This window comes from Apostichopus japonicus, chromosome 23, assembly GCF_037975245.1.
Source record: "Apostichopus japonicus isolate 1M-3 chromosome 23, ASM3797524v1, whole genome shotgun sequence".
Taxonomy (NCBI): Eukaryota; Metazoa; Echinodermata; class Holothuroidea; order Aspidochirotida; family Stichopodidae; genus Apostichopus; species Apostichopus japonicus.
Genome location: NC_092583.1, coordinates 12,625,922 through 12,653,133, shown reverse-complemented (window position 1 = coordinate 12,653,133; position 27,212 = coordinate 12,625,922). Strand labels below are relative to the sequence as shown.

At 37.4% G+C, this 27,212-nt stretch overlaps 3 protein-coding genes across 9 annotated transcripts in view; 2 read left to right on the top strand and 1 right to left on the bottom strand.

The window, feature by feature from the left end:
- The window catches only part of LOC139964990 (uncharacterized), a 52,625-nt gene extending 48,110 nt beyond the window's left edge, over nucleotides 1–4,515 (top strand). For all 3 annotated transcript variants that reach the window (XM_071967122.1, XM_071967125.1, XM_071967123.1), the window contains one exon: nucleotides 374–4,515. In XM_071967122.1, the coding sequence (XP_071823223.1) occupies nucleotides 374–636 (263 nt within the window). In that variant the 3' untranslated portion in view covers nucleotides 637–4,515. The remainder of the gene's footprint in view (nucleotides 1–373) is intronic.
- Nucleotides 4,516–5,300: 785 nt separating this feature from the next.
- Nucleotides 5,301–27,212, bottom strand: part of LOC139964989 (thioredoxin domain-containing protein 3 homolog) — a 23,815-nt gene continuing 1,903 nt past the window's right edge. The window contains exons 3-20 of one of the 5 annotated variants that reach the window (XM_071967119.1): nucleotides 25,392–25,495; nucleotides 24,616–24,804; nucleotides 23,511–23,607; nucleotides 19,446–19,538; nucleotides 17,690–17,772; nucleotides 17,029–17,121; nucleotides 16,576–16,805; nucleotides 16,100–16,218; nucleotides 15,169–15,313; nucleotides 14,305–14,412; nucleotides 12,846–12,997; nucleotides 12,379–12,523; nucleotides 11,526–11,764; nucleotides 11,067–11,135; nucleotides 9,049–9,353; nucleotides 8,952–9,012; nucleotides 6,972–7,202; nucleotides 5,301–6,647 (exon numbers count right to left, since the gene is read on the bottom strand). In XM_071967119.1, the coding sequence (XP_071823220.1) occupies nucleotides 6,352–6,647; nucleotides 6,972–7,202; nucleotides 8,952–9,012; nucleotides 9,049–9,353; nucleotides 11,067–11,135; nucleotides 11,526–11,764; nucleotides 12,379–12,523; nucleotides 12,846–12,997; nucleotides 14,305–14,412; nucleotides 15,169–15,313; nucleotides 16,100–16,218; nucleotides 16,576–16,805; nucleotides 17,029–17,121; nucleotides 17,690–17,772; nucleotides 19,446–19,538; nucleotides 23,511–23,607; nucleotides 24,616–24,804; nucleotides 25,392–25,495 (2,759 nt within the window). In that variant the 3' untranslated portion in view covers nucleotides 5,301–6,351. Of the gene's footprint in view, nucleotides 6,648–6,971; nucleotides 7,203–8,951; nucleotides 9,354–11,066; nucleotides 11,136–11,525; nucleotides 11,765–12,378; nucleotides 12,524–12,845; nucleotides 12,998–14,304; nucleotides 14,413–15,168; nucleotides 15,314–16,099; nucleotides 16,219–16,575; nucleotides 16,806–17,028; nucleotides 17,122–17,689; nucleotides 17,773–19,445; nucleotides 19,539–23,510; nucleotides 23,608–24,615; nucleotides 24,805–25,391; nucleotides 25,496–27,212 lie in introns of all 5 variants that reach the window. The other 4 variants (XM_071967117.1, XM_071967118.1, XM_071967121.1 and 1 more) reach the window with 4 other exon arrangements.
- Nucleotides 20,960–27,212, top strand: part of LOC139964991 (uncharacterized) — a 27,259-nt gene continuing 21,006 nt past the window's right edge. Inside the window, exon 1 of the mRNA XM_071967126.1 lies at nucleotides 20,960–21,950. The gene's annotated coding sequence lies outside the window, so the exon portion shown is untranslated. The remainder of the gene's footprint in view (nucleotides 21,951–27,212) is intronic.

Genomic DNA, 27,212 nt, shown 5'->3' with positions numbered 1-27,212 from the left:
ACCTCCCAAAATAGTTCAAACATCATTTGCAAGTGTGTCTAATATGCTAAAATACACAAGTGTCTCATAAACATAACAGTGGTACACAATCTTGCCGTACAGACCACTCTTCACCAGAATGGCGAACTGCGGAGAATCAATCAAATTTCGGTGGTCTTACACGTCACGATCTATACTTCAGAACATTCCGCCTCCGATAAATTGCTGCCGTTTCACAGAGCAAAACTCCTCTACCGATTACAGACAAAAAATATATGATTGTGAAATAATTTGTTGATTTTGTTGTTGTCATTGTTGTTGTTTTGTTTTAATGACAGTTGTGTTACAAAATTGACTTTCTTTTGGTTTTGTGTTTGTTTTTGCCATTTCACAGGTGGGAAGCAGTATCTTTTGTCTGGGGATGAAGGTCTCACAGCTGTCATTCTCTTTCTAATTCATTGCGATACAGAAGTAGTAGCTAACGTCTATAGCCACCTCTGTTTCTTAGAACATTACATTCCTCCCTTCTTCAGTAAAGGAGAGTTTGGTTTTACCATAGCGCAATTCATCAGCGCCTATCAGTTCATATTCACGACAGGAGAGCGCTGCCGTGCCCCTGAACAAAATGTCTCCGTGACGATGTGGGCTACGTGCTGATGTTTGTTTCGAGCACTGCAACAACAACAAAAAACTAACCTGCAATAATCTTGTTTTGATGAGAGTCGGAAGTTTCGTACAAAACTCAACCTCGGCTAGTCAGCCTAACGTCGTAAGCTTGCCCGACATGTATTGATGTGGAGGTTTTGACACAGTTCACACGCTTTTCTTCTCTGTCGAAGACTATGTTATGAATTTTCACTGTTGGCTTTCCTTATAACCGATTCGAATCTCAACAGTGAGGGGGTTACGCCCTTCCATATTGGTTACATTTTTCGGGCCATTGTTACAGCCCCCCAAATCAAATTGGGATCCTATGCCCATGTGAGTGGGGGTGGAATGTGTATGTCTGTTTCAAAAGTAGACATAATTAGTCCATATTCACAAAATGATATTGAGTTTTAGATCACACAGTGTCCGGGCAAACCTTTATGGACCATTATTCAGAAGTTGGCAAAATTTGATACAAAAGTGAATACTATATCTTTAGGAAGTACTCAAAACAGTAGTAGCTATTTGATGAAATTGACTGTGAGCTACTTTTAGATAATTTGTAAAAAGTACCCTCCGTTGCGACATGTTTAAACCACTGCAACCTGTTAATCAAAGGCAGAATGATTACTAAATTAAGAAAAGTCGTTTACTCCGAAAGGCAATTGTAAATGACAAAGAAATTCCTTTGTAAGTTGCAAGGGAGGAGTCCTTTTTGTTTGTGTGTTCAGAAGGTGCTTCATTATTCAAGGCTGTTCCATTTTTATTGTTGTATTTATTAGATCAGTTTTATTCGATAAACAGTTCCTTTTATGCTATTACCAATGTATCAGACAAAATTAGTTCCTATCTCTCAAAGTTTTACCTTATTTTGGAATGCTCAGATTTACTTTGATCATATGCTCAACATGTTTCACACATGAAAAGACAGAAGAAACGGAATTACCGTTTTCGGTTTAATAAGCCTGGAGGCAATTCTCGAGCAGTTTGTCCAATATAACAAAATTCTCTTTAGGTATTGTTTGCCTGTTATCCAAACATGAATTTGTAATTTCCTGAGGATTCATTATTCTCTTAGATTCTTTCAAAGAGGCTGGGTATCTGTTTATAACACACACGTTGCACTCTTTATTTCGCAGCCAGTGCTATAGTTGGGGTCACATTATAGAAGAAATGAAACCTTAGCATCCCGCGCAGAGGTGGGGGGGGGGGGGCAGGGGTGGAATCCTGGTCACTTAAAGTGGGATCTTTGTCCCAGACAAATCCACAGTTTTCCCCATCTAAGGTGGTCTTCCAAAGGGTACCAAATCGAAAATGAGCTGTGATTGAAATCACCCGACTGTCTGTGTACAATATCATGATATCTGGATGCTTGGATATGTGGTGCTTGGACATGTGGTGCTTGGACATGTGGTGCTTGGACATGTGGTGCTTATCATGACATAAAACAAACCTGCCTTCCAGGCTGATTTATAAATTTAGCACTACTTATTCTGCTCGTGCGCAATACGCTAATTTCAAAATAACAAATTTTTCCGGATTAGTGGAAATATCAAAGATTTTTATTTCTCTAACGAACTCTGTTAAATGACGGCAACAAAAAAGCTAATCAAATAGAAAGCAAAGGGCATTGCTTTCATAGAAGTGGTCTTAGATATTCAAAGAAACATCAAGTATTATTAAAATTTCAATTTTTTAATAAGATAGTCAGTACTATAATGGAAGCTGTTCTAAGGAAGTCAATTTTGTACAGTGTCTTCCTTTTGTATTACATTAGGCCTGCTTTCAAAATATTGACTTCCTTAAAGAAAAAAGCAATTTGTCTCTGTTTTATTTATATTTTCTTCCACACTTTTTAGTTGATATTCGATAGTTTTGCACATAGAAGCTAAAATTAATATACTTTCAAAAAAAAAAGAGGAAAAAAAATCTGTGAAGGTCTTGATTTTCTTAATTTATAATTGTAGTAATAAAAATAATGTATAATAGAAAATTTTATTAGTCCTGTATAAATATTGTGTGATATATTGAAGTGCCAATACCATTTTTAAATTTTTTTTTAAATTTTTTATATAAATAAACAGTGGTTTCAAAACCTAGGTTAGAGTGCTTCAAGGAGATATCTTCAAGGAGTGCTTCAAGGAGATACAGGCAGGCATACAGTGAGAATTTGACAAACACTTCCCGTGTGGTACTATAACATGATTGAAGAATTGTTTGTTTACTTTTCTTTCTTTTGTTTACTTGGAAAAGAAAAGCTATATTGTTTTAGTAGTTAATGAAAGAAAAACATTTATTTTTATAAATTATTAATTAACAGTGGATTTAAAACCTAGGTTAGAGAGCTTCAAGGAGATGTCAGTAATACAGGCAGGCATATGGTGAGAACATGACAAAACGCTTCCCATGAGGTACTATAAAATGTTTGAGGCACCTGAGTAAACAGAAGTTTTGACACTTTTTTTTCTCTGTAATGGTAAATAAAATGTAGCTTATACTTGTTGTAACAAAATGTCTGAATGTTAATTGCAGCTCTCGGACAATTACTTCAAAGCTACATTCGTGATCAGTGATATAAACAGGATTTCAAAGATGGGAGTGGTAGGTAGCCAAATTCTAAATCCCCCCTCCCATTACGACCAATTTTTGGTTGGTTCATGAACTTTAATGGGGTGGGGGGCGGGGTTAGGGGCATACTCACTCAGACTGGTCTAATTCTTGCCTGAATGGATTTTAAAAATGAAAAAAAGAAGAAAAAAGTCCACTGATGATGGAAGTTGAGTGGAGAAGACCACTCCATCCACTCTTCCCCCCTACCCCCTCCGCCCCCCCTTTATGCACACCACTATGCATGTGATTGTTAATAATTGGTCTGCGAATTGAAAGGGAAAGACTCAAATTTATAAAACTAGAGGGTATACCCGTTAATTATCAGTTAGGTCTGCCATGATCGTTTAATTTGATAAAACAAGAAACTGACATTTTCCAGTTGTGTATTTACTCCAAAAAGAAACGTGTATTGTAAAAGTTAGTCATATTACTGGACAGGTTTATTCATCAGCTGTTTGGAATGTATAGAACATATATAAGACTGAAGTTTGCGAGAATCATTCAAGTTGATAGGTCTTTGTACATTTTATAAATCAATAATGTAACTTTTAAACCAGATTTTTGTCTTCCAAAAAGAGAAAATCGTTTGGACTTGAAGCATACCAAAACATATGAGCCATGTTGGTTTTTATTTGATATCAACTTTGTATCGTTCAATGCCTGTTATTTTTTGTGACCATGAAACCTAGTATAATTAAGTCAATGTTTACATTCATTCCAAAGATGACCACTTCATTATTTTTGCAGTTTTCTGAGAAAACAGTAATAGTTGAAATGTGCATTTTCTTGTCAAATTTACTCTGAAAAGTAGTGGCAATATATATTTTACATAGAGGTAGATGGATTATTGGGCTGAATAGCAGCCATGTTTATTTTTAATTTTTAAAATAATAAAAACTAAATTATGTTATTATGTTTTGTGCCATTTTGTGGAATAACTCACAACCAAAAACTGGTCCTCAAAAGACTGTATAAATTTGTGATAATGAAAAACCTTTCATGTTTCGTCCATATCGAAGTGAAATTAAAGAAACAAGTTGAAGTTGTTCTTGGCTGGGATATGTTTTTTTTTTCCTTCAATGTTGTAATGTACAAGCAAACCTCCCTGCCAATTTTAGATTGTATAGAACATTTTATAATTCACATTGCCATGGCTGTATTCCATGTAAAAAAATGATATATAATTTGTTTTGTGGATGACTTTGTTAACATTTTACCAGTCAGTGTCTTGAATTCCTAACAGTTGAAATAAATGGTGTTGAACACCAGATAAGAAAAGATGGGTATGATGTCTTGTTCCTTTTGGCTGTTTCTTCAGTAATCATTCAAGTTTATTTTCAAAGAGCATAGAATAATTTCCAAATTTGCACATTCTCAGTGATCCTATTGGTCAATTTATTTAATACATGTAAAGCAGAATTTTATGTGAAAATCCCTGCCCTACCCACTTTTGGTTGTGTAGAATGAAAAAGATGTAATCACTGATAAAAACAGTTTACACAGGTACTGCTACTTTTGACTAGCACATCACCCCTCCTTCCTCATACCTCCCCCCCCACTCCCAGCCCTCCCCCCATAGAAAAAGTTTAATAACAAGGATTACCATCAAGTGCTGGTCACTCTTTCAAGTCCTATTCTAGATTGCTCTTTTATCCATTTTTTTTATAATACATATCTTTTTTTTCAGTCATGTTTGTTATTTGTTTTGTTGAATTCCATTATTAATTTTGTATGAAGGAAACAACACATTCATGATTTGAATTTTGTTTCAAAATCTCGGATTAGCACTGGGTCCATAAAAATTACACAACGCAAAGTTTTTTTCCCCTTTCTATGAGCAGGTTTTTGTTTCAGCTAAAGGTTTCTGTAGTAACTAGCCACAATTCCATTTTATGACTATGTCTTTCTTTGTTTCCTCACAAAGGAAAGGGATTTTTACTGCCAGTTTTGTTAAATATTTACATCGCACCGTTTACCGAATATTTGCACGATAAAAAAATTTGACACAAAATGTAAGTGCTTCCTAAATTTACAAGACAAACGAAAAGAAAAGGACAAAAATGTTTCTCTCTTTTCATCTGTATTACTTATTTATCATTTTTAATTTACCATATACACATGTCAGAAGGGTATTGAAATATATTTAAAAAAAATACACATCAAAATATGAATAAATATGAAGGCTGTTTTTTTTTATTTTTTTTTTTAGACCAAAGTGTTTTGGATAAATACATATGGACGGAAAAAAATGCTACTGGTTCCTAAAATTTTACCTAAATTATAAATGGAAGGTATCAAATTTGCTTGTAGATGAAAATATTCAAGGTGTTCCACGGATTGCTCCATTTTAGGAATTGGTGAATAAAGTTACTTTTCACTTTCAGAGTAAAACAAAAGATAGAGTCACTGTAACCAAATAATGACATTTTAGAAATCAGTTAAAGAGAATCACGTCCTCACATGTCACAAGTTTTTTTTTTCGATGTTATATATGTTATGAATATGCTTCAATGTGAAAGATTATTAAAAGAAACAAGGTAGTTAAGATGGCCCAAGGTTGAATTTTTATAGCCTGTTTGCAATAATAACATTTTTACTTGGTACATGTAAATATGGGTTGGTTAACCCAAAAATGTCATTAATGTCATTAAATGAAAAATTGCTGATACTTGACAAAGATACTAAATTCATCCAAGAAAATAGCCAAAAAAATTTGAATTGGGGGGATGTTACTTAAAACAAGTACTGCCACAGCTAAAATGACTACAAAACTATTTTCAGTATAAAGCTGAGGCTCCCGGTATTATTGTTATATGGAGCAGCATTATCAATTAAATAGCTACGCATATATAAGCCAATATGTATAGTATAGTGTGTGCTGTGCCATACTATTTACTACCTTGGCATATTTAAGACGGTACCAGAGAAGTCAAACTTGAACGATTCAATCAATGTGAGGTGGAGACTTCATCCATGGAATGGTGCGTACTTATCATTAAAGATACCATAGCAGTACCATATAGTGTCTCTACATACGACTGGTCTAAAACAGTTATTAATCGTTTTATATTTCATTCTAACCAACCACCGGACAGGACCTCATCGACGTCGTCCTTATTCTGCAGCTTGTTCGACTGGAGCTTCCTCCTGCTTCTTCTCTTCTTCATCAGCAGGGGCATCGCCAGGGGCATCGGCAGGGGCATCTGCAGGGGCATCAGCAGGGGCATCCTCTGTTTTGTCCTCTTCTGGGGCAGGTGCATCCTTGGCCTCCTCCTCCTTATCATCGGCGCCGTCAGTAGTAGCATCAGCATCGGCTGGCTTCTCCTCTGTCCCTGGCGGTGCCTCTTCCTGTTTCTCTTCAGTCGATGCCTCTTCACCAGCAGGGGCACTTTCCTCGACTGGTGCGTCCTCTGCAAAGGCATAGATTTGTGCAAAAATGTTGGTGATAGCTCGTCATAAATTCCGCACAAATTAAGAGTGTATTAGAATTGATAAACAACAGAAAACTGAAATGGGAAATTACAACAACTGGAAAACAGCAAATTAACTTTTTGGCTAGTATGAAGAGGGCCGGGGGGGGGGGGTGGGGGCAGGGATGGGGGATTTAAATCCCTTTGCCAACCAAAGATTTGTCTGGCCTTTTCCAGCAAATTTAATGAGGCTTCGTCTCAAGGAAAGAGGGAAACGAAAGATAAAACAGAGGAAATATGAAAACAGGGTAGGATTATGATTACCTTGTTTCGTTTCTCCTTCTTCAGCGGTGTCCTCCTTTTCTGTTTTCTCCTCACCACCGTCATCATCTTTTGCATCCTCTCCATCCTCCTGCTTTTTCTCTTCACCTTCCTCACCACCAGCGTCGGCAGGCAATTCGGTTTTCTCTGCCAATAATTCGTCTCCTGTTTCTGCTTCAGCACCTTGTTTTCTCTCAAGAGGTACCTCTATCATTTCTTCTCCTTCTCCTCCTCCTTGACAGAAAAAAGAAAAATTCAAAAAAATTTCAGAACAATTTTATTTTACGGAAAAAACAAAATAAATGGCCAAAACATTTTAGAAAAGCATTCTGTTTTACTTATGTAAATAAACGGCTCCGCTTTTCCTGTTTTTTGGGTTTTTTTTACGGCTTTGATAAAAGAAAAACAAATATATGTATATATATATATATATATAAACAGTTTTATATAATGTAAATAAAACTGTTTAATGCAGTAACAGAAGATGATGAGTGGGAGAGGAAACAGGTGGTACAAAGTAAATAAAGCATATATATGGTTTGAAAGCTAAATGCGCCAGTAAATTTCATTATGAATATATGCCGAATATCCAAAATAAAAAAATATATAACAATAAATGTAGCAAAATATTAGAGCATTTGATTTTCTGTAGACTGGGCAGAAAATGTAGTCAACAGTTGTAAACTCTTTGTAATTCAGTGAAAATTAATACATGGGGACATTGCATCAGTTTTGCAACTGTACTAGAACAGTTATTTTACTCCCAATAATCCTCTCAACAAAGAAAGACTTTAAGAAAGTCCTTTCTTCATTACAATTTCAACCTCAAAAATTTGGGTACGATACTATATCAGTGAAGTTGACGTATTCCTGTCAGTTTTCTCTATATAAGAAACATTACGACACGTCGCCCAGTTAGGACACTTAGTAAGACACCAAACCTTATCACCATAATAAACTGAGCCCATTTCTCCCCCCACCCATGCTCTCCTTACGCCCCTCCCCGCCCCACCTCCCTCTCCACTAGTTCTGCCTCTTATAATAACACTAAACAATACTGTTTTGCAAACAGACAACAAGGTTAAAATATGACGCCATAAATTAATTCTTTTTGCAAAATTAGTAGATTCATCCAGAGGATGTGAAGTACTTCATTGAAGACCAGGTGAACTGAAATGTATGAAAAAGCTTAAGACAAGAAAAGTGACAAATAAAGATAATGGAATGAAAAAGAAAAAAATGAAAAATTGTGATGAAAAGTGAAAAACCAGTTTCAACACATGTTCTACAAAGAACATGTTTTTTTTTCTTTCCTTAATTACCACAATGTAATTTTATTTGGTATTCTGTTGTTTGTACACAGATATTTATACATTCTGCCCTCTGGTTGATAATATTAATAAGACTACAAAAATATTAAGAATAATTAGATGAGCATATCAGGGGTTCAACACGGGGGGGGGGGGGGGGGGGAATTACTATGTGAGCAATAATTAATAAATCACAAGTTAACTTGCATCATTTAAAAGCAAGCAGTTTTCCAATACGGTAAGCAACTACTGTGTCATTCCATACAAGTGAGAGGGGGGTGGGGGGGTCTGGTTGGAGGGGATCTCAAAGCAAGTTTACAAAGAGGGAAGGAGAGGAAGCACTGATAACATAAAATGAATATTCATACATTAAAATCGACCATCGTGACTGGCTAAGACAGATGGAAGGAGTTGAAATTATCGACATGAAGAACGTTGATATAAAAGGTCTTTGAATAAACAAACAAACAAATGAAGTTCAAGGTTATTTGAGAAAAAGTAGAAATTCTACAACGTGATGGTGACGATGTAAGAATGAGCAGAAGCTGTTAAGTAAGTCTGTTATGTTGAATATTCACGATACATGCAAATGTCAGTTGAATATTTATATGATGCTCTCAGGATGGTTCATGCAGAAGAGGTGATGGATACTACGAGGCACAATCTCAGATACCTTTCCCTTCCTCTCCGGACGTCGACGTGTCTGATTTATTATCTCCGTCTCTCTCTCCTTCGAGCTCCTCCTCACCCTCCTCCTCACCCTCCTCCTCACCCTCCTCCTCACCCTCCTCCTCCTCCTTGTCTGAGGAGGTGTCTGCCTTGTCATCTACGGATTGACGGTCTTCCTCTGTGACGTCGTTACCATCCTCTTCCTGGTCCCCCTCTGCCTTCTCCTCTCCTTCCTCAAATTCTTCATCTTCATAACCATCCTCTCCTTGCCTCATTTCCTCCTCATCCTGGTTAGCCTCCTCTCCTGCACTTTCTGTCTCTTCCCCATCCTCCTCCTCCATCTCCTCAGTTTCATCTTCTGCATTCTCACCAGAGGAATACCCTTCATTCCCTGGATGATAATCATCTAGTGTTTTCATATCAGAAATTCAACCCCCTTTTTATTCTTAATTATCATTACACAATCTCTCCCCTCCCCCCTCTCCTCCCCATCCCCCTCTTTGTTTTGTCATTCAAACGTACCATCATTGAAAATGTATGTACCCATTGCACATGAGTGGGAATTTAAGGTTGGTTTCATATTGTATCACAGCACAGGGAAACACAACTGAATCATGGCTTAAAAATCAATTCAGTGATACATTACCCTCACAAGAATATGCAAACAAAAACAAACAAAAACTTTCTTTAATCCAGTAGAATTTTAATTTATATGGTAATATCATTTTTTCTTCCAAAAGTCCTTTAATTTTTATCAGCATGAGGATAGGATCTCATAAACTTTAATTGTACAAGCTGAGATAGAAATTTCCCGAAATGAACATACTTTATATGACAAATTCCTTCATCTGTCAAGTGACGACACAGACCTAGGTAAACCTAAACGGTAGGTCGTTAGTGAGACGAAAGGCGCGTCTTTCCATAGACATCCTGTGTTTGCATGTGACTGTTAGGTTTAGTGCGTGAAGTGTATGGAAGTAAAGATAATACATTTCCTAGAGTGTAAACAAAGCTATTAATTTCCTGCGATACCCCAACAGAGACAAGCTGGATGTTTGATAATAACTTCACACGTCATTACATTGTCAATTTAAAAATAGGCTGCAAAACAATCAACAGCGCAACAGTTGTTGCATAGGGATATTGATTGCAAACCACATGGGGGAGGAGGGGGGGGGGGGGGGTTGCCTGGTTTAACTGTGTTCATGGACAACAAGATTTGAGGTTTATTATCTGAAACCAACAAACCCAACTGGTAAGATATACTTTATCTTCCAAGAAGACAGAAATGATTTTCATTTTGCATATCATCTGTTGGTGTCTTATTAAGTCCCTCTTGGCTCATACCAGACCAGCTCAGATAGTAAGTCAATTGATTCATGTCATGAGTATCTATGTATGTCTGTCTATCTTTGTGTCTGTCTGTATCTGTCTGTGTCTCACTGTTTGTCTTTACCTATCTCTGCCTGTCTGTTAACCTTTCACTGTTTGTCTCCGTCTGTCTTTACCACTGTCTCTATATCTATCACTCTTTATCTGTCTGTCTGTCCGCTCATCACTGTCTGTCTGTCTGTGTATCTGTCTGGATGTCACTGCTTGTCTTTACCTGTCTCTGTCTCTCTCTGTCTGTCTGTTAACCTTTCACTGTTTGTCTCCATCTGTCTTTACCACTGTCTCTATATCTATCACTTTTTATCTGTCTGTATGTCTGTCCGCTCATCACTGTCTGTCTGTCTGTCTTCCTCCCTAGTATTCCACCTGTCAGTGACATATGCACATTGATGAAATATTGGGGCCTCTGGGAAAGTGAGGTCCAACATCATTTTTGGAGCATGGTACGTTAACATACATATTTACAAGTCTGTCAATGTTCCCTGTATGTTGAAGGCATCAAAGGATTAGTACTCACCAAAGGTAATCTGTGATGGTACTGTGTGGTGATGGACTACTTGGTGTGTTCATGATTCAAGTTCAAAGTTCATCTAATGATCATTTATGGGTTATTCACTTCAGAAAGCAACCACCCACACCCTCCTCCTCCCCCTCCCTTCTGTCCCCCATCTTCCCAACTTTGAAAGTGGAACTTTTGGCAAATATCTACAACTGTGATGGAACCTACCTCTCTCCTTACTTTCAGTCTCAGCGATTTCTTCCGACTCTGCTTCGGTTTCTTCTTCCTTTGTTGGGACTAAAATTGGAAAAAAATAAACTCAATGAATTTAATTTAATAAATAAATATAGATCAGTCAATAAATACTCAAATATAGTAAATGAGAGAAAACAGAGTTATCTGAGCTGCGATCACATGTGATCATCAGGGTATCTGTTGGGAGCAGATATCAATATAACATATCAAACAAACCACCCTCCCCCTGCCACCCCCCCACCTCCCACTCTAACATGACTCTATCCCCACCCAAACATGACAGGATATGATAAAACAGTAGAAAATGAAGCGTTCTAAAGAGGCCTTCATCTCATAAATCCTCCTCATCTCCCCCAGCACCCTTCCACCAAGAATGACTTGGGTCATCCCCTAGGGCCAGTACCCTTCCGAAATGATAAAAAAGATCTTTACCGACGATATGCCCGGCTTCCGTTACTTCCACCTCTGGGAAGAAATGCTCCACCTTCTTCTTGAGATGTTCCACGCTGGAACTACCGTGAATGGCATTGTTGAGGATGTCTTTGCCTAAGAGTGCTCTGAAGCTCTCTGGGGCCTGTTCTCTGGCAACATCTGGATCGGTCGGGCCCATCAGGGTCCGTAAACCATGGATCGCATCTTCTCTATGCAGGAGAAGTACTGTGGAGGGTCCACTAAATGGAGGCAAGAGAAAGAGATTCAGCAAAGATGACTTTAAGAGAGTGAAAATGAAAAGAAACAAGTCTCAGGGGGAAGGGAGAATTTCCCCACTCCCTCTGCCCTCCCCCCATTCCCCCATGCCATCTCCCCCTCCCATGTATGGATGCCACACACAAGTGAGCTTTTCATGATATTCTGCAAGCTGTACCATGTGTATTTACATAAAGTTAAGCAAGTGAAAATGAAGAGAAATGAGTCTTGGGGGAGGGGGGGATGGTTGTTACCCTTCTCCCCCTCCTTACTCAAGTGAATATCTCATGATTTTTTGTGAACTTCACCGAGCACATTCAATCTGGAAACAAAGAACCTTTAAGTACTGTTTAATAAGACAAAATGACACGTTACTTAAGTAGAAAATGTTGTACATGGTTGACATGTGACACACTCTTGTGTTTTATCCCCAACGCTCTGATGACTTGATCCAAACAGAATTTATTTTTTAATAGTGAAAAGGATGATTTAAATATTTACATATAGATTAAATTTTGTACCAAAAAAGAAAAAAATTATGAAAAACCAAAAAAAAATGTCAAAAACGTAACAAAATGGAAATTATGCATCATTTCACCTGGTCATGTGATCCAGTAAGCTATCGTAAAATTCTTTCCCTTCATGTTCTTGGTACAACTGTGCTGCCATTTCTCGGCTAAGTTCAACATGTTTTTCACTTGAGATTTGAAAGCCGGCTTCATGTAGCCTCTCTGTGATAGCATCTAATGTTTGGAGGAGAGAGAGAAAGAGAGCAATGTAAACTAGTGTCAGAACAAAAGTAAAACAATGTGAAGAATATATTTCCCGATAAAGGTCTCGTTCATATTTGAGAATGGAAGAGGGAGGGTTCAGGGTTTTGTTTTTTCCTCTTGGAGGTAACAGGTCGTGGATCAACGTAAAAACGAAAGAGCATTTACACGAGTGAGAGAATTTATGTCACTATGATTGCTCACAAGCCAAGAACCTACAGTTGTAATACTACAATGCACCCCTCTCCCCCACCCCCCAGTGCACCTACAATAGATTTGTTCCAGCCATTGATACCTTTGTGTTCACCGGCCGCATCTGGCTTGATCACAGCTAAGGTGTGTTCTTTGGGGAAGAAAAACTCCAATTCCTTAGTAGCGGACTCTTCGGAATCGCTTCCGTGGATTCCGTTGATGGAGGCATCCGTCATGCTAAACTGGGCCCTTAGACTAGGAAAATCAAATGAAAATGAGTAGTTTGAATAAGATATAGTATTAATCCTGTCACATATACAAATTTGTAGGGTAATGTAAATAGAGGAATGAGTTGAAGTAATGAGGTGGTAGGGGGAGGGGGAGAGGGAGGGAGGGAGGGGAGAGGTTGAGTGCATGGGTATGTTGAAAAGGAACAATTAGCTCTCACCTATTCTCAGTAATCATATGGTCCTATCAGTACATGTTGGGAATGTTAAACACGTAACATTACCTTTTATTGAGTTGAATTTACCCTCCAACCCACCCACCCACCCTTGCCTCCCACCCCAAATCCCCCATCCCACCCCCTGATTGATTCCCTGGATTGTCCTATAGGGCCACTTGACCTCTATCGGTCGATGCCCAGGGAAACCCCTGCTTTTAAAAATTATCATTCACACAATTGGTCCTAATTAATTCTCAGTCTGGCAAATAATATTCCAATATTTTGCCGAGCATGATAACGACTTCAACTTAGGGACTAACTTCATTATTAATAGCATTTCCTTTATGATTTTTACTTCTCTTTTGGGCTCAATCTCATCAATTTCACTTTCATATCGCAGTCATGCCTCGTTGCAATATACGAATGATGGAAAATTTCTGTGCAGTTTTGCTCACATCGAGGGATGGACATTTTGTGCAACGCTTGCATTATAGCAATATAAACACATTGACCTAACCATGGAAGTTCACTAGGAAAACAGTGGCTGAATTTTCCCGCCAACACGCGCTATAGTACCGGCTGTTGTGCTTGAAGTGGATACACAACTTCCCTTGATACATGAGAGTACTTTTAAAGATTAAAAAGAAGAGAAACCTCTTACTGATTGTCTTTTTTTATTTTTTTATGTTGTTATTGTTTTCTACACATCTCGGCTATATCATATTATGCTTTTGTATATTTTCTTTCCCCTATGTTTTCTATTTCTATTGTTTATGACCGTAACTTATCCAAAAATCTTTTTTCAGAAGGTTTCACTTGATGGGAGTGGGAAAAACGGTTCCCTCGACTGCGCTGTTCCTTTTTAATGGCCAGCTGCACAGATCGACAAACCCCCCCACCTCCCTCCCACAACAGAAAAATAACAAGAAAACAACTTCCAAGAGGTTCCTAATGATATGTTATTATCTATACAACTTACAAGACCGAATAATGCAAACTGTTTGGCACACTGTTAACGTCACCTTACCATCCCACATCCTCCCCCTCCCCTCTACACAACTTTGAAGTTTGTAATACAGACTTAATATAAAGTACAGTACAGCATCTTTTATTCTACCTCTCTGGTGATTCCTCTTTTGCCTTTTGCACCTCCTTAGGTCCCAAGAGGTCCCTCCATCCCTGAATGGCTTCCTCTTTGGCTAACCCGAGGGCAAGAACAGGACCTCTGCAGATTTGGAAGTTAAAAAATAAAACAGAAAAGATGATTGAATGAATTATGAGAAAACTGACATCAATGACCAAGTTAAACAAATGGATAGCAAGCACCACAAGGTAGGCTGCAGGAAAATGATGGTAAATAAACTCCCAATCCCCAACCCCCCTCCTTTACTCCCTAATCCCATACGTTGCCACATCCTCTCACTACTTTGTCCCAACCCTCAGACATTATTCCTCTCTCGAAGCTCACGTAAATGTTTCAATCTACAACTATATATATATATATATATATATATATATGTATGCATATATTTATATATCCCAACTCACTTCGATTTCAATTCTACATATACAATATATATATATATATATATATATATATATATATATGTATATATATACATATACATATTTATATATTTATACATATACGTATTTATATATATATATATCTATATATACATGTATTTTGTTTGGACTGATGCAAATATCAACAATTTCAAGGACCCTTAAGAACAGGATCTTATAATTAACGCCTATCATTTCAATGATGTTTCAGTTATAGAATATCATCATATGGAAAGTTAACCATTACATGTCCTCTTATCCCATTTAGAACTATAAATTCTCTGCTCTTCCCTCTTTCTCTCTCCCTCCCCCATTCCATAGGCTTTGCCTTTCACCTTTTGTAAGCCCCAGAATGACAGCATTAAATTCCCTTGCCGATTCTATTCCGATTAACAAACTTCAAACATTTCCTCACCGTGTCATCTCTGTGACCAAATCTTCATAGAAGGGCTCTCCTTCATGTTCGGTGTAAAAAGACTTGGCCTGTTCCTCTGTGAGTTGAACCTCCTTCTGGAAGCAAACTTCAAATCCTGCTTCGTGAATCTTTTCTAAAATGGCATCTGGTGAAAAATTGATACGCAAAAAAGGTAAGAGAAGTTTTTCGACAAATGTAACTGAGGTAGAGAATGATAGCGACCGCCCGCATCTTAATACTCGTCAGTGACCGGTGTCCAGACAGTTAATCTTACACAGTTGGCCAAGACGACTCAGTACCGGTTGCAAATTAATATCATATCATGCTGCGGAAGGGACTGTAAAAATACTGTACCTTTACACACCAAACAGAACACATATGAGGTAGAACGGAGGGGGGGGGGGGGTGGGGAAAGGGGTTAGGGAGGTAAAATACCTTGACAGACCAAAGTACCCAGTTAATGTTTCAACACAAGTTTATAACTCGGAATGTTACAACAAAATAATTCAAGGTTCAGTCCTCATATCGTGTGAGTTGATATGCAACAAACGATTGTCAGAATATAAGGGAGTGAGGGTTAGGGCGGGGCGGGGTTGGGGGGGGGTAGCAAAGTGGGGATATATTGACAGAAGTAGCAAAATTATTATATTGATTATATTTGTTTGATTTATTTGATATATTTGATTTATTTGATATTTTTTATTTATTTGACCAATTTGATTTATTTCATTATAACAAACTTTATTTTATTTGTAAGTTTAACACCGTTATTACGTTCAACCCTGCATATTTTGATGGCTGCTCAATACTGTGTATCGATTTTGTCAGACAATTCAAATTGGAGAGATAGTAAAGTCATAGTGTCTGTAAAAGTTTGACCTAGGATATGTTACGTATTAGATGGATGTGGAGTGAAATATCTTGACCGTACCTTTGTGCTCCTTCAAAGCTTCCGGTCTAATCAATGCCAAGGTCTTTTCAACCCTCGGGGGCGGTCCTGTTCCAGGGATGGTTGGGACCACAAAGTCAGGAAAGAAGAAAGTCAGTTCTCTGTTGATGAAAAGCAGACGAAAAACTATAAACAACAATAATATATACATATTGTATAGAGAACAGAATAAGCCATGTTTTGGTAAAGATTTTACATTGGATTATGCAAAGGAATTGCAATTGTATGTTTATAGATATGTATATATATAAATATATATATATATGTATATATTTTTTTTAACGTTTCATTTAGCAGATAGTGGGGGTGTTCGGGTACCCAACAATCAAATGGCTCTAGGACATCAGGTGGCCCGGGTTTAATGGAATAAAAACTGGTTAGGTCACAAATGTGCTGTAATTCTTAATATATCTCTGTGGCCATTTTCCCAAATATTCTAGCAATTTTCTGGCCCTTACCGAGCAGCTCTTTCCCCAGAGTCTGCTGCATGCAGAGCGTTCATAGTCGTGTCAGTTCCGTAGAGAGCTCTCAAACTCTCTGGTTCTTCCTCCTTGGCGACGCTGACATCCTTAGGGCCGAGGAGGGTCCTGATCTCCCCGACCACGCCCTCTCCCGTGTCGCCTTTGGTGACCACAAAGACGTCGCTGTCTCCACTCGTCATGAACTTGATCAAGTCTTCAAAGTGCTCCTGTGAAGAGAAGAGATCAAAGAATGTTCAAAATATTTTGATAATATATTTTTTTTCTTCAAACAGATTGGTATAATGGTTTAACACCTGGCTTCAATTGACAACCTATGAGTTTGTTTAGGTTGTAACATAAAAAAATCTTTATAACGAAACCCTCGTTCACGGATAAATAGAAAAATGTCAGGGGAAAAAAGTGTGATTTTAAATGGTAAAAATGACCAACCTCTCCTTCCTGTTCTTTGTAGAATTCTCTGGCTTCTTCCTCAGTCAACGTCCTCCTGCTTCGAGTGAGAATCTCAAAGCCGTGTTCTTTTAACTGTTTAGCAGAGAGAGAGAGAAAAAAAATTGTCTTTATAGCAAACACTGCTTATTTACTACAACTACCCTTTTGCCCCTCTCCTTTTCCCCACCCCCTCCCCCAACCAACACACCAAACCCCCTAAAGAAAAGTAACTAACAACCCTAACCAACATTACCTCAGTATGAATCCGGTGGTTGTTATAGCTATTACTCCTCACAGAGCAATGGTTTAATAATCTCAAAACTTACTGGCGTCTGTATTTATGAAGGACCTTACTTACCTGCCTCCACTGAAACAATGCACTCCGGTTACCTAGCCTTACAACATTGGTGACAGTCTAGCACTGCTCCACCTCCCCCCTCCCCCACCCCCCCTTCCTGCGGACCTTGTACAAGGAGACAGGTAAGAGGAGTGAAGCAAGTTTCCTCTTTGATTGATTGATGGATGGATGGATTTATTTATTTATTTGTTTCTTTATTTAATTTCTTATAGAGGAGAGGAAATAAGTATCACTATCACTCGATGAAAAGATGACAATTAGGTTTACTTCTCTTCTAATTTCAGTAGTTAGAAGGATTATTACCTTTTCAACTATTTCATCTGTGTGGGCTGCTTCAACTGCATCCGGTTTGACAAGCAGCACGGTAACTTCCTTGGGTTTCGGTTCTATGACAAAAGTAAGTCTCAAGCAAATTAACATACAGCAAAGGAATTCTCAAATATTTCTGTTTTTTGTCAGAAGCAAAACGTCCCTCAATAACATACAATGCTATATTCTGAGTAAAGTTAGGCTTAAGTGTAATTTACAGGTCACTAAAAGATAATCTTAATCATTCTGTGGTTCAGACCATGGCTTTGAATTGATCAAATCTTCTTTCCTCATCCCCACATGTTCTCCATCCCCCTTCCCCTAACTAAAACATTTTTTAAAGATAGCCTAATATCTCCTGTATTGTCGAATAATCTTGACATTGGATATTCTTAGCGATCTACCGCTGTCAATGTTTCATAGTGAAATTATCACCATTTTGTGCCCCAAAGGAAAGTACAAAACATATGTGGGTTCCACTGGTAGGTGGGTTCGAGCCATTTTGTGCCCACTAGGAGGGTTAAAATAATAGGAGGGTTGGAACTATTTGGCCCCTTAGGAGGCCTCAAATCAAAGAAGGGTTTGAACCATTCTGTGCCAAATAGGATTGAAACAAAAAGAGGGTTTGGACCATTTTGTGTCACATAGAAGGGTTCAAAGAATAGGAGGGTTTAAACTATTTTGTGCCCAATAGGAGGCTTAAATCAAAGAAGGGTTTGAACAATTCTGTGCCCAATATGACTGAATCAAAGGAGGGTTTGGACCATTTTGTGTCCCATAGGAGGGTTGAAAGAGTAGGAGGGTTTGGACCACTTTGTGCCCCATAGGAGGGTTGAAAAAACAGGAGGGTTGAAACACTAGGAAGGGTTAAAGCATTTTGAGCCCCATTGGAGGGTTCAAATCAAAGAGGGGCTTGCACAATTCTGTGTCCCCATACAAGGGTTCATTAATAGACATGAAAATGGGTCAATGTGACATCCCTCTAAAGAGGATAAATTCCTTCAAGCTAAAGCACAGTTATATCTATTAAAGACAGACTATGCAATAAGTGCAGTATAACATGAGTAAGCTTTGGACAGTTTTTGAGTTGGTTAGTTATGGCAGAGAATGGGTGTGTGAATTATGAAATCTGATAGGTAGGTGTGGACAGGTTAATATTAGTGTTGCCTTCATTAGTTAGTGATTATGATGGAAATCACTGGAATTATTTGATTTTTCTTTTGTTATTAGCAAATTAGAAATCCATTGAAGAGAGATTTGATGGTTTTGCTATTATTCAAAATGGTTTCCCTTTCACTCCCAGACAAAGAAACATTAGCAGTATCGTATTTACATACAAGAACGTTAAATCGGAACAACATCTGACAAGTTGAAAACATTCAAAGAGAAAAATATGAGAGAAATAAGAGAGAAATCTTGAAAAGAAAGAACATCACGAGAGATAAAACAAATTTTTCCTCCTTTTGGGTAAGTTCAAAATGTCAGTAACTAATTTGGTACATCTTAATTTGGTTTGTTTTAAATGGACTTTTCATAAAAAAATATTTCAAAAATTTAAAAATTTTTAAAAAATTTAAAAAGGCATGGAATTGATAGTAATAAAATGAAATAACATCTCCCACCTCAAAAGTTAGGCTTGACTTAAAAACCAGCAACTTAATAATCAATCACAAGAGAGTCTTTTTTTTGGTCAAAACATGCCAAATGTTTGTCATTTTTTTTTAAAACAAGTTACCCCTTCCAAAAATACCTTCAGTGGAATAACCAGCTGTCAAATTGTCCAGGGTTTTCTGGCTGACCTGTTTCATTCCTAGATTAAGACCGAGTGCCTCGATCTCTTCGCCTGAATTAGCAGAGACCCGGGAAGACACACATAGAAAGAACATCAAATGAGAAAGTGGACAAGAAAAGTAGAAAGAGAGAAGGGTTAAAAAGCAGGATTAGTTTAGTTTTGCTATTCTTTTACCTTTTTTTTCTTTTCAGTATTGATTGGTTACTTCATATACCAGGTGATGTGAGTATTGATATTATTAATAAGCAAAGACAAATAGGTGAAACATTAGACACAAAGAATAAGATGGGTATTTAACTTCCGGGGTACGAGTGTTTACTCCAGGATTGGGAAGAATTATAGATAAAGATGGAAAAGTTAGTGAGAGATGTGTACATTCAAGACATGTTGAATAAAGCTGACATTATTAGTTGGAAAAAGGAAAATTGGTAAAAGTTGGACAAAGATTACAACAAGGTGTACATGCTGTGTACAACGACAACCCAACAGAACAAAGCAATAGTGGTGTTATTCCTTAAAAGTTACACGGCCATAGCTTGGTACAGAATTAAGAAGAATTCCCATCATGATTTTTTGGGTTTTTTTTGGCCCCCATCATGTTACAATATCTGTTTTGATTTCAAAAAACTGGCATTTTGTCCAACCATGCATTTATGAAATAAGAAACAAAGGATTTCATTTGATTAGCCAATTATGTTAATAGCATATTAAAGCTAGCATGCTTACAGCCCCTTTTGCATTTGCAGGTGCTCCAAAACTTAGGATGGGGGTGGGGTGGAGGGTGGTGGTGGGGGCCATGATACTCCCAGTCATTTTCACAGCAGTGATGTCGCCATCATAGTCAACAACTTCACCCACCACTGAACATTGATTTGACTACTGCCTTCTCCGCTCCCCTCTCCCCCCACACTCCTCCCACCCCCTAAAAATCTCAAACCTGCATCACAGTCCTCGTTTTGATTACCTCTTCAACTTTATCAAACCAAGAATGTATTACCCGTAATTAATAACAAAAATTCTGATTGATCAAACAAAGAAACCTTCTAATTATTTAATTAATTAAAAATTATTAATTTCACTAATATTTTTAAATATGTAAATGTTACTGAGCTGGTAGTTAATCATGCCATTTGGCTTCTTAAACAATCCTTCACCTAGCCGGACGTGTTTTTCTTTTAACTATTAACGGGGGTTAAAGGGATACAGAGGAAAGTCGTAAATGTTGACATCTGCTTCAGGGTTATTAAATTCGAGTTGACCAAAAGTTGTGCAAGTAAGATGCTTTTTTTTTTCTATTTTAAGTAGCAGTAGTTTACCGAATAATAAAATTATGTTTTAGCTGACATTGCCAATTTGACTGTTGACTTGTGGCTGTGCGAACCCCGCACTCTCTGTCCCTTTTATATAGTCACTTGTACAGCCTATATATCCCACTGATTAATAATCCCTTGTCTACTAATCCCCTTTTGCGTTCACCGTGCTCATTAGCCTGTGTGTATGCTGTGCGTGTTTTTGTCCCTTCTGTTACTGTTATTTGTCATTTAGCCTCTGAAGAAGATCCTGCTAGGATCGAAACGTCAGGCCAACATACTTTTACACATTCTATTACACAGGCTCTCTAGTGGATCAGCAGTTTGCTAACAGTTTTATTTTATTTTGATTAATAATAAATCAGCAATCACTAGAGGAAGTAACAGCTACTGTCGGTTTATTTATTCGCGTACGTAAAAACATTTAACATAACAAACATTAATGCTATGAAGCATTTTTAAGTTAGTTTCATTGCTTTTCAATATGATGTCACAGTACGTCATTACTTCTATTATTTTTTATAATCCGATAAGTTAAACCATCTGTGCAACCCTTTTCAATGACTACGTATTTCAACCTTGTATTGTATTGTTCTCGATGCATTCATTCATGCCTCTGACGATTTCTTACAAAAAAAGGGTCAATATTTTATGAGGTCATTGTTGGAAAAAAAAAATTGATTGCCTATTAAAGGTGACAATGTGAATGAAGCAAAAGTGACTTTGTTGGCATGCATTTTACTAAACACAACTACGATCGATGTTAAACTTTCATTTTCAGATTTTTGTGGCGTTCAATCCTCCATACTTCATATAACTTAACATACCCTGTCATGGATATCTGCTCATGTATATATTCTAGTGTAAGATCCTCAAATGGAATTTGTCAAGAACGAAATTGAAAGTTGCACACCATACACATCGTACTAGGAGTTGTTAATATCAGTACTGATGTCACTTGAGTGTATTTATGATTTACAATATATGCATACACACATTTTGAGGTAGACTGTTTATCTCAAAGCCTGTGGTCTATCTTTGAGGACGACTATTTTACGCTAACTTTTATCTACATGCGGGAGTACCAACACAGGGAGCACATTCGGCACGAACGGGCAAATTTTCCGTTGACTGGCTGTTGCGACACTGGACGGTAAGTAAAAAAATTTTAGGCAGTCTCTTAGTTCAATCTGTTAACTGTTTAAAACAAAACAAACATTGAAAACGAAGCCAGTGTCAATGGCCAAAATGGCAGTAACTACATCCCTTAACAGGAGATATATATCGAAGCTGTGTTTAGAAGTTGGAAGTAAAAATACATAAAAGGGAAAAACCATTTCTTGTGCATTGCTTAAAGTGGTGGCATTTACTAGGAAAAAAAATAGACATATTTAAAGCAACTCTCTCTGGACATTTTTTCTACGGAAATAATTTGCCGTTATAGATATGACCAAATCTCTTAGATGAGATTGTTCTGCAGTGTCACCCTTTTTGAATGAGAGGGAAGTTTAAATTGATATTCACACAGGTAGTGGAGGCTGGAAAAGTCATGGCTAAAAACAAGGCAACAGGGTTTATCATTCTAGAATCCTATAGTCTAACTCACCATGCAGTATTAAAAATTAAAAAAATCTACAAAACGAAGGGACATATACAAAGAGCAACTATGTCAATGAAGAATCTGTAATCTTTCATTCGAATCCATCCAAAATCCTGAGTCATGCATACAGTGAATTTTACCAGGCCTATAGAAAGACACTAGTAAGCAAAGATGCAATATGAACCAAATGATGTTGTGACCTAAATACATACAGTTAGGGCTAAGTGAGACAATGGGTATGGACATAGAAATGAGAATGGCAAATTATACTGGATGTATTATTAAGAGGGGTCAAATCTATAAAAGTACAGAATGTGTGGTGCTTCAATTCTGGTTACTGGGCATGTTGACTCAAGTTTTTGAAAGTAATATGTACATCACTGTTTCTTTGTTTGTAAAATCATGACGACACAACTCCATAGTGAGATCTATGCAAACTATTAATAAGTACCCAAACTGTGTTTCTTGTTTAAGATTGTAATAATAATGTTAAGGGGTGTGTGAAAACATGAAAGGGAAGCTTGTTTGTGCATAAAAGATACTGTCTGAACCCAAATGGTTCTGTGTTTAAAATGGAACTTTTTCCCTTTATACTCACGATGGCTTTTCACAGGATTTATTATTCACACTAATTGCATCACATGTAATTTTCACTAAATACATCTATTTGTAAACACCAATGTATGGTACCCTTCTGTTCTGGACCCTCTTCCCTGCCCCCCCCCCCTCCCAACACCCCCAAGACTTTAGTATGTGTCATACTCCCATATGGATGATGCTTTTTGCTATTTTTTTTACATTTTTTGTCTTTATCTTGTCAGACATTGTTTCATGAATATCATGAAAAGCAACTTTTTTTCAATTCTCTTAACAAGCTGTAACTATACCACACACCCTTCTCACAACTATATCATTCGCTCTCAATTTCCACCAATCCCTGTCCCCATGCTCCTCCCCCCCCCCCTAAACTCCCTCCTATCCTTTACATCCCTTCTTTTGCCATTGTTATTGCACCAAACTCTGTAAGGAACCTATCCGGGTTTTTAGATCAACGTTAAAGAAGGAAAAGAAGAGGGAAAAAAAACTCATGTAAACAGAAAATGAAATATTTACTCATCGCTTCTTCATCTGCCTTCTTTTGCTCTTCTTCGTCGGCTCGAGATTTTGCTCTCTCTTTCGCCGCCTCTTGTTCCAGTAACGGATCCACGATCTGGAGGTCGTAAAAAGTAAAACCACGTAGAAAATGCAGTTATATGTGTACATGGTTGTGATAGAGCTACTGTGTAGAGACATGTGTGGGAGGAAGTTAGTTATTTAGCAGGCACTGAGAGTGAATGAACTTGAGTTTTAGCTCCAACGGACATGTCAAATGTAGTATTGTAGGGAAACAATATTGTTGAAGCTTTTCTTCAGAACTGGAATCACACAGTGCTAATTGCATATTTGTATAGTATACTCAAAATGTGCGACAGTAAAATTTTGGGTCGGTTGCCAATCGAGAATGAATATGTTCCAGATTGGGTGGTAAAGTAGGGCATTACACAAACATTGGATAGAATACCTAAGCAATATATCTTTCTTTACGGCAGGCGTAGAACTTAAGTGCTACAACGTTGCGTACCGTTGAGGAACAGCTAGAAGATGTTCTTGCTTGACTCAGGTTTCAAAGTTTTCAAACACATTATAATATTGTGATATGAAAACCAATTCATAGATTTCATTGTAATTATTGTATTAGAATATATATCTGTGTGATATTGTACTGCTATCATTTTTGGCCAAAAATGTGTAATGGAATCACCCCCTCCTCCTCCCCTCCCCTTCAGTTGAGTGTGAAAAGCCACATCAAATTATCAAACTGCTAACTTGATAGTTCAACATTACACCATTATGAGCATTTACAATACACTTTTAAATTTGAAATTTATTACTCCCTTCCTTAATCTATTGCCTCAGTTTGATACCATTAGTAGACCAAACTTTTTTGGAGAATCTTTCAGCATTTTATGGGAATCTTTAGAAGCAGTTTGTTACATAGAAATTGACAGATAGAGAGCAAATTGATATACATTTAGATACCAATTAATGCTATAATTTTTCCCCTTTTGTTGGACTTTTCTTGTTCTTGTGTGTGTGAGTTTAAGAGCAACATACTTCAAAGTCGACATTAGTTTTGAAGTCACCAATTTTTCACAAATGTCGATAAAGGATGGCTTACCACTTTCCTCTCAGCTCCTTCATCCATGACCCTGTGTTCTGCAGCTAGTTCAGCAATGACCGCTTTGCTTATAGAAGGTCCCTTGGAACCTCTGATCACATGGACTAACTGGCCACCGGCAAAGAACAGGAAACAGGGCTCACATTTTCCTCGGTATTTTTCGAGAGCATCAATGCTGTCCGCCTCGGCCTATCGGGAGTTAGCGATGTAAATAAGAAAGAAAGAAACAAACATGACATCACTGTTTTGGAACAACAGACACATGAGGCCAATTTTCTGGTCCTCATCTTACAAGGCATTTTTCTCAATATGGAAAGAGGGAGTGCAAAAGGGATTAGGAGGGGTGGAGATGTGGGTGGATTAATCATGATGTCTTGAGTAAACAGGGGAATAATGGGGGTGTGGGGAGGATTCACACAATTGTATACATGCTTCGAAGATGCTTAAAACGTCAATTGTTAAAAATCTAATGAACAATCCCTGTTGCCTCAAACAGCCTTGGGGCCAATACAATCATATCGCTCAATAAAATGAAGATCCTAAGACCCACTAAAAAAAACTAAAAAAAACAACACAGTAACTTGCACAAATTTGTAACACTCCTAACTTTCTCATAAACTAAGAGTGGCAAAAAAATTTGTGACCTATTTAACAAGGACTGGCAATTTCATTGAGCCTCCTTCCCACCCTACACTGCACCCTCTCTCTCTCCCCCCCCCCCACCCTTTAACCTACTTCTCTAAGTCAGTGTATGCCTACAATGATACTGCACTCACCACTGCAAGCTTAAGTAAGTCATCACCGGTTTCATTCCGTATTCGTCTGAATAAGCTGACCACAGCGTTACAGGGTCCACACCACTTTTGGTACACGTCCACCACTGTGCGATAAACAGATTCAAAATCAAAGTAAATTATTTTACTTCAACATTCAATTTTTTTTATATATTATCTTTAGTTGAATGTAACATAACAGTGTGTCTAATGTTAAAACATATGAAAAAGAATTCACAGACAACTGTAAGTTTTTGGTTAACTGTTGAGAGTAGGGAGAAAAGAATTTGGATAGGTTGAATGTGCACTTTTATGTCCTTAATATTGTAGTTCACCATCAAACCTACATGCCATAGATCTGTTAAGAAAGGGAACCATTATGCTTTTGTATAACAGATAGTTTCACATGACGATTCCAAATTTAAAGGAGCTATTTATGTAAGAATCTAACACTCTCTTTCATATCACCATTTTAAGTTTTAGAATAGGGTTACATTTCAAAATTAAGCAAGAAACTTTGTGATTTGAATCAATGTATGTACATATGTATGTATATTAGATCCTCCTGCAAGCAGGAACTCGCGAAGAAGCCTCATTGGCTTATCAAAGTCGCAAGCTGACCGAAGTCAGTCTCTTACATTCATATTTAATGTTCATGATTATAAATTGTTAATTGTTAACAACTCTGTAACTGGACGACATACATTAATCTGGGAGTGAATCGAACCGGGGACCTTATGATTGAAAGGCACTGTTTGATTTTGTGTGTTTGATTTGATTTTATTGTTTGATTTGATTTTTGTTTGATTTAATTTTATGTGACTAAGATTAAAAGCAGCAAAAGTGTCTGGGCAAAACAATTTGTTAAAATTTGAAGGACTCACTCAATTACTTCTTTAATGTAATGACTAGCTATGAAGGCACCGAGCTATTGTCTCTAGTTTCATCAATGTGTATTCACATTTTTATCAATACCTAACCAGCAAACTACTCCTTCGCAACAGCGGAAACAATCAATCTAAATTTGACTTTACAAACACTGTAACTCATTATTTACTGCAAGGCGTTACTTAATTGCAACAATGCAAGTTGTTAAAAAGGAACAACCTACGCGACCATTACTTGACAATGAGAAAACTAAAAGGTAAAAGTCTGTCAAATGCCTTCAAAGGTCCATGAACTGTTTTAAGTACTTTTCAAAAGTAATCGTTAAGGACAATTCTCAGCTTTAGGAATTTCACTTTCCTTTTTTCTTTTTTGCTAGTACATTCAAATGTGTTGATAGTAAAAGTATTTGATCCTGAATGAACCATTCAACAATGATTTAAAATGTCTGACGGCATAGTAAACATTTGATGATGTATTAATGCAGAGTTGAGCATCCATAAAGGATGGTAAGTACTGTATATGGTACCTTCACGATGCTAAGCAAACAAGCCATCTTTTATAGGTCAAAGTTAACAATGATATGTTTGATTTTGCTCTGTGGTGTATTTGTATCCTACGACTAAGTGAGTTTGTTACATCACTTTGATCAGATTCTACCAGAATGAGACAACTGTAAAGGTCTTGAGTCAAAACAGTCAAGGCAATGAAATAAGTTACCTAACTTGGCAGATGTGTCAAATTTAAAGATATCAATCAAGTAAAAGTTTAAATGGATGAAATGAATCGTACTGTAAGCGTGCCTCGGAATACAAATCTGACGCTTCCTTCTCGCACTGTTTCAATTTCAGCTAGTTTTGTCCAGAGAGTATGGATTAAAAATGCATTCAAGCAATGCAGCAACAGTGTCTCTGAGTGCTCAGCTATTAAACAGTACAC